This window comes from Brachionichthys hirsutus, chromosome 9, assembly GCF_040956055.1.
Source record: "Brachionichthys hirsutus isolate HB-005 chromosome 9, CSIRO-AGI_Bhir_v1, whole genome shotgun sequence".
Lineage (NCBI taxonomy): Eukaryota > Metazoa > Chordata > Actinopteri > Lophiiformes > Brachionichthyidae > Brachionichthys > Brachionichthys hirsutus.
Window position 1 is genome coordinate 11,181,194 of NC_090905.1, and position 9,525 is coordinate 11,190,718.

General features: G+C 45.7%; 1 protein-coding gene across 1 annotated transcript; it reads left to right on the forward strand.

The window, feature by feature from the left end:
• Positions 1-765: 765 nt before the first annotated feature.
• On the forward strand, positions 766-9,240 carry LOC137899161 (guanine nucleotide-binding protein subunit alpha-14-like). The gene is made up of 7 exons (XM_068743181.1): positions 766-916; positions 3,096-3,280; positions 3,757-3,911; positions 5,349-5,477; positions 6,469-6,598; positions 7,786-7,939; positions 9,035-9,240. The coding sequence occupies exons 1-7, from the start codon at positions 766-768 to the stop codon at positions 9,238-9,240; spliced, it is 1,110 nt and encodes a 369-aa protein (XP_068599282.1).
• The last annotated feature ends 285 nt before the right edge of the window (positions 9,241-9,525 follow it).

Genomic DNA, 9,525 nt, shown 5'->3' on the forward strand with positions numbered 1-9,525 from the left:
ACACTCTTATTTTGTAAGACAAAATCCCTTCACTTCCCGGACAGGTGCGCTCGTTCGGCGCGTTCTGCGCAGCGCGTCAGTCTCTGCGCGCATTCCTGTTAGAGCGTTTTCCAGCGGACCGAAGAGGCTTGGCATTCCTCTGTAGGCGGAGGTGGATCTACCCGACGAGCATATCGTTTCGTGCGGGCTGAAGAGAGCGCGTTGAGCTTGTTATATGTGGGTTAAGGACGCCTGTTTGTGCGCCACAGGTGGAGGAGCCAGAGACATGGACCGCGGGCAGAAATCAGAGCGCGTACCTGCGCGCTGTCAGGGAGCGTGACCGAGTGATTGGAGGTGAGACTCCGGCATCTTGTAACTTTTGAGGGAACTTATTTGTTCAGTTTTAACATTACTCTAACAGGTGAATGTTATAATATGAATTGATGGCTGTAAAGTTAAACAATGTAGCCCCCCCCCCCCCCCCCCCCCCCCGCGCTGTTCTGTCAACACTATTTAAAGTTCGGCTCTGACTCGCTTCAGAGTAAGCTCAGGGGTGTGTCAAAAATAAATCATGACGCTTATAACGAGAAGACAAAGCAATAATAATAATGATAATAATATGCTTTATTTATATAGCACTTTTCTAGGAATAAAATTCACAAAGCGCTTTTACAGACAAAAATAATAATAAGGTGGACATTGGCTTGTTGTGGAGTTTATTGTCGGTCCTTATCGTCGTTGCAGCTGATTATTCATTAACAGTGTCATTTCAGTGTTTTCTTGGCCATGGCGGGTTGCTGGCAGTGGAACCGACGCACCTGCGTGTGCTGCCTGTCCGAGGAGGAGAAGAGGGACGTCGCTGTGGACAAGGAGATCGAGAGGATCCTCAAGCAGCAGAAGAAGAAGACGAGAAAGGAGATTAAAATCCTCCTGCTGGGTCAGTGACTGCATTCACAGCCTCACCTTTTGCATAATAATAATAATAATAATGGCATTATACGAGAATAAGGATCCCATGTGTTTTTTAGGAATAGAATTCATGAAATTCACTTTGACACTGAAACCCACAGAGAAGGCGTGCCTTGAATGCATATTAAAAACACACAGACATTTAAATTGCGTGCCACGGCTAGAGTTATGTGAAGAATGGACCCGATCAGGACTGGTTATGTTCCACAAGGTCAACAGTCATACAGCTGTTGTTGTCAGATGATCAGATTATGGTCCTGATTGTCAAAGGGGAATAAGAGTGGGACATGCTTTTATTAACGCTGAGACCATCTGAACTCCCGACCCAGTTACTGATGGTAAATCCACAGACCTGGCTGGAGGCAGTTTCATGTGGGAACTTTTTTCTTTCCATATCGCCTCCTCGAATGTTTACGAGACACAGTTGTCATTAAACTGAACGAGAGACATTGCAGGACTCTCCAAACCTAAATGATCTGAATACGTAGCACAGCGGATAAGAAGAAATGATGTTACATCTTCCTCTCTTTGTGTTTTATACATTATCAGCTGTGAAATGGGACTGAAATTCACGATGATATTCATTACATGGGCCAAGAAGGATGTCTTTGATCGTTTGTTTTCTGTCTCTTGGTAGTTTTATACAAAAACTCTTTGGAGCTTCATGAAACTGGATCGTATGGGTTGGCCCAGGAAGTTCTCAGTAAATACGGGACATGGCAAGATTTGGACTTTTTTTTTTTGTCTGTTTTTGTCAATTTCATGTGAACTACCTGACGGATCGCCATGAAAAGTGGGGCATCCATGCATTTTGTAGAAACCTGATTACGGTTAGCCAGTCGTGACGTGTAGCTTTATTAGCGCAGGTCGACTATTGGGCCTCGGTAAATAAATGTGCTTTAAAATAAACGAATAAAAGCCCAGGATTTAATTATTTTATTTAGTTTAATGGACAGTTAAACAGCACTGCGTTTTCATAGCTGGCTTCCTGCATTGTTTTATTATGATGGTTGGTGATCCCCTCTTAAATTAAGAACTCTGCTTACGCCATAAATCATCATCTGCATGTGTGGAAAAAGCCGAGCTACTGTTTCGCCGGTGCTTCAGATTTTGTATTTAGCTTGTTATAAGCAAGCCAAATGCTCGGCTGGACCAAATTCTGACCCCAGGGTCGTGCTAGCGCTGCTGAACAATGGCCAGGGGGAATCCCTGCAATGATATGCAGCGACCATAAACAATAATGATGAGTTATTGCCCGGTCTTACTTCCTCTAGCACTGTGTACGATGACAGAAAGGTGAAAAGCTCTGTGTGCGGGAACAGATTGTCACTAAAGCGTCTATCAACACGGGATTATCTGCTTTCCTCTGAAACGGTGTAGAGAATTTACAAGAAAGTGCTGTTCTGTGTCTGAGGGCCGAATGCGACTGAAACCTTGGATCCTTTTTGCCCGCTGGTATTATAGAGACCTTCTCAAAAAAAGTACCTATGTCAAGTTTATGTTTATGATATTCTTCACAGATAGGAATCAAATAAGCACCAAAATATATCAGTAAATAATGACAGTCAGACCGAGCTCTGTATCTTATGCACAAACCGTCCAACATGACCTGCTGGAGCCCCAAAAAGGAGCACTCTCCCCAGGTGTTAAACGTGTGTGTGGGTCACACACAGAGACATTAATATAGTTAATGATAGACTTGATTTGCTGTGAGATCAGTTAAAACATCCTATTTCCATTCAAACCGGCAAACATGCGTATAAAATTTATACAACCGGTAAAAGTGCTCAAAGAACATTTCATCTAGCCCCAGTAATCAGGATATCATAAAAGGTTTGCCAACCACAATAATAAGAAAAACAACAACATTAAGATTATTATTAAGATTAAACCCGATAAAAAGATGAATGAATAGAATGCATGAGGAACCGCAGACTAATGCTTATTCAGCAGACTCACAGCAGTCGGGACAAAGCTGTTTTTGTACCTCTGAGTTCAGCACCTTGGCACTAAAAAGCCCCTCCAAGAGGCCAAAGAGACAAAGTGACCGTACAGGGGGTGCAGAGAGGTGTGAGCCTCTCAACGGAACCTGAAACATGCTGAAACACGCTGATTACTCTTATTATTTTGTCCCACCCCTTGCTCAGGTACCGGGGAGAGTGGTAAAACCACCTTCATCCGACAGATGAGGATCATCCACGGACGCGGCTTCTCAGAGGAAGAGAGGAGGGCTTTCTCCAAGTGCATCTTCCAGAACATCTTCACGGCCATGAAGGCCATGACGGGAGCCATGAGCGTGCTCAGGATTCCATACTCCAACCCAGCGAATGAGGTGGACTCCAACACATGACACAGCTGTGCATTTCACTCAGACCGGATCATTGCAGCAACTTGAGCTCTTACCACAACCAAACACATTAGTGTGTTGATCCAGTTGCTCCTCTTGTCAGATCAGATTTCTAGTTTTAGCTCATCGTGGCCTGTGTGAAGGAAGGTGCAATATAAATTAAGTTTTGGCTGTCTTACTTATTACAAGCATGCAGGCTTGCAAAAATACACCGTTACCCAGGAACAGACACAAACACGGACGTGTGAGGGCATCGGGGCGAGTGCAGTAACTGTTGTCTGAGACAACAAACACACCGGGACAGAAACGCACACTCAGCATGTTGTAGTCTATAAACAGAAGATGAACATGCATCATCCTTGACTAAGGTGAAATTCACACAGGATGTCTAAAAAAAAGACATGGAATTTTTCCAAACTCCTTTCGCCATTGGAATCTAAAATGTCTTGGATGTCTTTCAGATCCACGCCAAGTTCCTGCAGGATGTGAACACAGTGCAGATCACCCAGCTGGAGCAGGGCCACGTCGAAGCCATCTGCCACCTCTGGACAGATTTGGGCATCAGGGCCTGTTACACCCGCCGCTGCGAGTACCAGCTCCTGGACTCTACAGAGTAGTGAGTAGCCGAGAGCTAAAGCGCTCCACACTGGGACACGCCCTGAATTTAGGCTCCAGATTAGATGGGCTCGTGTGATAAACCACCGTCACATCATGTTGCCAACGATGATATCATGCATGGGAATCTATTCAGCACTCTGCAAGTCAGGGCATTACAACCTGCATGAAAAAACAAAGAGAACGCAGCTGAGGAAATACACTTCATGTCACAGCAAATATAATCTGCTGCTTTATGCTGCTCACTCTGCATCGAGTCTGCCACTTGGTTTTTGTCCTTATGTTGCTTAATCACATAATCTAATGCAAGCAGCAGAGTTTCCTTTTATTTAGTATTTATCATCTGCCCAGTTACCTGCAATCAATGAGCTCATCCATCACAAAGGAGCACTCCACGGCTTGCCACGGCTAACCTTTGTACTCAAACTCATCGTCATAAGTTGACACACAACAAACGGTGTGGTGGCGCCGTGGGTAGCGCTGTCGCCTCACAGCAAGAAGTTTCCAGGTTTGATTGCCATCTGTGATGAGGGTTTTACGTTCTCGCCGTGTCTGTGCGGGTTCTCTCGGGGGTTCTCCAGTTTCCTTCCACCTCCAAAAACAGGCAATTTCGGTGAATTGATCACTTTAAATTGTCCATAGTGTGTGAATGATTGTCTGTCTATGTGTGGCCCCGCATTGCACTGGCGATGCGTCCCGGGGTGTACACCGCATCGCGCCCGTAGCCAGCTGGTGGCTGCAGACGAGAGGACGGAGGTCTCAGTGTCCCCTCCGCCTGTCCCTCTCCAAGCTTAAAAAACATGTATTGATGTTTGGATCTATCAATTAAAATCTTTCCAATTCTTGTGACATGTCATCCTCTGGAGTCTGGAGGCTGTAGGTCTTTTTTTTGGGGGGGGGGGGGGGGGGGGGGGGGGGGGGTTAGCACTGAGACCACTGGAGAGCGCTAGACCTATGTGGCAGTCTGCCTGAGCCATGTTGAATCCACTTGATCAACACATAGGCTTTAGTATTAATTCAACCTTAATAAGTCATCACGCAGGTCACCAGCATTGCCCCCAGACTGGCAACACGCCGCGCCCAGCAGGCGTGAGCATCCTGAAGCGCCCCCCGGACCAAAGGCTTGACTCTGCTCCCGTCTGTTGCTGTTCTGTTCCGTGTTTGCTCAGCAGTCCAGTCATGGCGTGCGCTTGATAAGAAACATGCAGTCAGCATTATCTAACGACGGCTTGGATCAACACAAGCCATAAAGCGGCGATCTGTACACAGGCTGCTCTGACCTCACCCCACTGCCCTCTTGTATGTTTAATCGCTGTTTTTCTATTGATCAGTCATCGGCTGTCTCATGTTACCTGTGCTGGGTTGTGCACAGCCGAAGGCGATGTGAATACAAGCATAATAAAAGTATTGTACAACGTTCTTTTTCTTCTGTCCTCAGCTACATGAGTAATCTGGAGCGCATTTCTGCCCCTGACTACATCCCTACAGAGCAGGATGTGCTGCGAGTTCGATTCCCCACCACGGGCATCCATGACTACGCCTTCAATATTAAGAACATCACACTAAGGTGACCAGACCCCAAATCCCCACAGGCAGGAATCTAACACTGTCCACTGCACAATTGACGGTTTCAGAGGCTTTGTCCACTCTATGGAAGTATAGGGTCACATTTCTGCACAAAAACCCTACCAGGAAGTGAAGTCCTGCGTTCCACTTTGAACAAGAGCTGATACCATTCCTTTCAGAGACCAGGGGGGCTTTGGGAATACTTGGACTTTTAACCATATAAAGTAATGAAAGGGTTTTTGGTTTGTTTTTTTCCACATAAAGACCTGTCAGAAGATTTTGTATGTTTTTCCCGTGTCCGCGTGGGTTTTCTCCGGTTTCCTCTCATGTCCAAAATCATGCAATTTAGGTAATTGATCACTACAAATTTTTATGTAGGTGTGAGTGTGTGTCTGTGAGTGTGTGTCTGTGTGTCTGTGTCTGTCTGTATGTGGCCCAGCTCTTGCCCATAGTCAACTGGGATAGGCTCCAGCAGATCTGTGGCCTAAAAGGCAGATAAAGCGGCTGTAGTCTAATCTAAAAGAGGATGGATGGATGGATGAAAGTACATTAGAATAGAAGATAGATAGATAGAGAGTGTCATGAACGTGTAAGTCTGGCACAGAGTCCCTCACTGACGGGCAACCTCAGACTGCTGGCAGCAGTATTAGAGCCACACGGTGAGCAGTACGAGAAGCTTTCGGGTGGTTGCCTTGCTTCACGTCTGTGTTCCAGAGTCCAGACCACTGGACCAGACTAATCGCTGTAGAATTCAGTTTTTATTATTGCACAATTCATGAAACCATGCACAGCTCGCACAGATTCATAAGGAAAGATGCTCATCAAAGCTGCTCAAACACATTAAAGCATATCTGATATATCGCCATGATTGGTTGCCATAATGAATCCTCTTTTGAAGGACAGGTGACCCTATTTAGCAGATCAATGCTTAACACATCTAGCACCGACTTTCAAACAGTTTCCTTGTCTTTTTGACGCCATCTTCCTGACAGGATTGTCGACGTGGGCGGTCAGAAGTCCGAGCGGCGGAAGTGGATTCACTGCTTCGAGGACGTCACCTCCCTTATCTTCCTCGCCTCCCTCAGCGAGTACGACCAGGTCCTGGAGGAGAGAGAAACCATTGTAAGCGAACTGTTTCTGACTACCTGCCTACTTGGTGTCCGGCTGTGTATGACTCTGAAAGCTTGTAGCTTTTTATAGAGTTGTAAAAAGAACTTCTATAATCCAGGGTTTAGACATTTTGTTGCTAAATCTAATAATCGATTGTATAATCAATAAATTATTCTTCATTTAAGTACACATACTATCTGGTTATCTGTTTTCCCGTCATCTCTGATTTTCCCCTTTTCTCTTGCCACCGTCTCTTCAGCCTTTTCGTTCATCCACCACCAGGTCTCGCTCTTGCACAAGAAACCTTCTTATTGCCGGTCTCTCCAGCGTCGCCTCCTGCCCTCCCTCCGTTCCTGTCACTAAGCCGTTTATCTCTCCAAGCCACGTTTAGTCCACCAAACACCTTCATTAACCTCTGGTGTGGCCTGGGTACTCCAGACCCCCATAAACCCACCCTCCCTTTATAAGACTGCACCCTCTCTGCTGCATTATCCAAAGCTGCTTGGCCTGTTAGGATCTCTTAACCGTCCTCGGAGCGAGATCAAGCATAAATCAAGATGAAACACACACACACAAAAAAAAAAACACACAAGTAACTAACTTAAAACCGAAAGACTAGGGTATACCTCCTAAACTAATTAAATACCGGGGGGGAGGGGGGCGGGGGGCGTCAGCCAAAATCAATAAAAGCAAGGAAGCCACTGCTGTCCAGCCGACACGGGGCCGGCGGAGCAGGGTTCTCCCCCCCACCACCCCAACAGAAGTCCAATAAAACCTAAACAACGGTCTACCGGCGCGCTAACGCGTCACCCAGAACATTATCTCCATGTCTGATGTCCGCTTTGAAGGCCTGGAACCTCCAATGCCATTTCTTTTTGTGTCTCTTTTTCCTTTTCATCCTCTTTTAACACATTCAAAAGTGTCCCACGCTACTGGAATATGATGCAGTGGAGCAGGAAAAATAGTCTGGTTTGACATCCCAGCTTCCTGAGTCCTGACATGTACGACAAAGTGTGGGCATTTATCTTTTATACGCCCAAATGACCAGCGAAGGGTTTACCGTGAGCCGGTATGGAACAGGAACCACAATCTGATTGGATAACAACTCAAAATGATGCATTTTGCTCTCAAAGAACATCTCAAGAGTTGAGACTTTTACTTTATTCAGGACTTATCCATTATGATGTCTTTTTCTTTAGAACCGCATGCAAGAGAGTCTTGCTCTTTTCTACACAACCATCCATTCTCCGTGGTTCCTCAACACCTCCATCATCCTCTTCCTCAACAAGACTGACATCCTGGCTGACAAAATCCGGAACTCTGACCTGCAGAGATATTTTCCGAGCTTCACGGGTGAGCTGCGGCTGAGTGTGTCTGTTTTACTTGGCGAGGGCATAAAAAGCAAACTGTCCGCTAGAAGGTTACTCGGTGAATTTGTTTTGGTGGTTCATCGTGTTAACATAAAGTAACATCAGTGCTGATGTAACATCTCTGCTGCCAACAGCGTGGATAGAAATGTGTCCAGGACCAAGAGAGCGCTGTCAGACCATCGGTCATCCTTTCCTTTCACAGTTATTGTTTCAGCCACAGCGTGTCCTCGACTCTGAGTGCCCCCCCCCCCCCCCCCCATTGTTGTCCTGCTGTCAGCAAAGACAGCAGGTCATCCCAGTTTTAGCCAGTGTTCGTTCTTTCTCATTACAAATGAGTCACTTCCTGGTACTTGCCATGCTTCAGGATGTGGCTGCTGGTGTGAATGGCTGGAGAGTGCTGCCCTAACAGCCCCCCCACCCCCCACCCCCCCACCACCCTGTCTCTTTCTGTTACCCATGGCAACTACACACAGGTACTGTGCTTCACAGGAGTCTCACACCCCCCGACAACCTATGGGTGCACGTGTGTGTGTGTGTGTGTGTTGGAGATCTGACTTTCTTTCTCCAATCTTAATCAAATGAAGTAACGTCAAGAGACCTTTATAAATCAGAACTTTTTTTCGTTGATGGTAGAGAGGGCTTATGTCTCCTTGTTGCAGCCTCGGTGGTTTTGACAGCTGCAGTCTAGACTAAAAGCCTCGTCAAATAAAAATGTCTCATTTCTGTGTGTTTGTTTGCTTCCTCTACTTAGCAGAAGACGATTAGGATAATAGATCAAAAGCTTGGTCTTTAAATGGTCAGACATTTGTTGAATGAAAGCTCAACTGAATTGTTTTGGGCATCAACGATCCAGAAAACCCCAAATAGAGACAAACAAGTATCTTGAATTATTTCTTATTTTTTGGAGCTACTTTTTTTTTTTTTTAACCAAAATCAGTGAATCTATTCTCAGCAGAGATGCATATCAGTTTTCTATCTGTGGAACAGGAAATAAGTTAGCTCTTTTTTTTTTTTCTTTTTTTTTTTTTTACTGGGAATCCCAGCTCAAATTCAACTTTTACATTTTGTCGTCCAAAAGGTAAGAAGCAAGACGCGCAGGACGCCATGAACTACATCCTGAAGCTGTACGAACAGGAGTCCATCAACCGTGACAAAAGCTGCAAGTCCAAGACTCTGTACCCGCACTTCACCTGCGCCACCGACACCAACAACATCCGCCGGGTGTTCAATGACATCAGGGACACGGTGCTGCTGAAGTCGCTCAAGGACTACGGGATCATCTGAAATCTGAGGATCACTTACTTTTCTAAGGGAAGGAGCGAAGGACGGTCAAAATGTTAAATGTTTCACTTTAAAAAAAAAAGAAAAGAAAAGAAGATTACTTTCTCAAGCCTAGGTGACAAGGGCATTGTTCATCCTAAATGTCGATCAGCAGATGTGAAAGGGTTGCAAGCTTGTCCTTCCGCCGTTTCCTCCTCTGAGACTTTCAGGAACATTCCAGTCGTCTAATTTATCAGGGAATGAGAACCAAGCAATCGTCATTTCTCTCAGCACTGTAGCAGCTTCCCT

What these genes read in the sequence shown, in the direction of transcription:
- LOC137899161 (XM_068743181.1), top strand. Translation starts at nt 766, where the DNA reads ATGGCGGGTTGCTGGCAGTGGAACCGACGCACCTGCGTGTGCTGCCTG. An exon ending in ACTCCAACCCAGCGAATGAG is followed by an intron (nt 3,281 to 3,756) that starts GTGGACTCCAAC and finishes GATGTCTTTCAG; the next exon opens with ATCCACGCCAAGTTCCTGCA. An exon ending in CTCCTGGACTCTACAGAGTA is followed by an intron (nt 3,912 to 5,348) that starts GTGAGTAGCCGA and finishes TTCTGTCCTCAG; the next exon opens with CTACATGAGTAATCTGGAGC.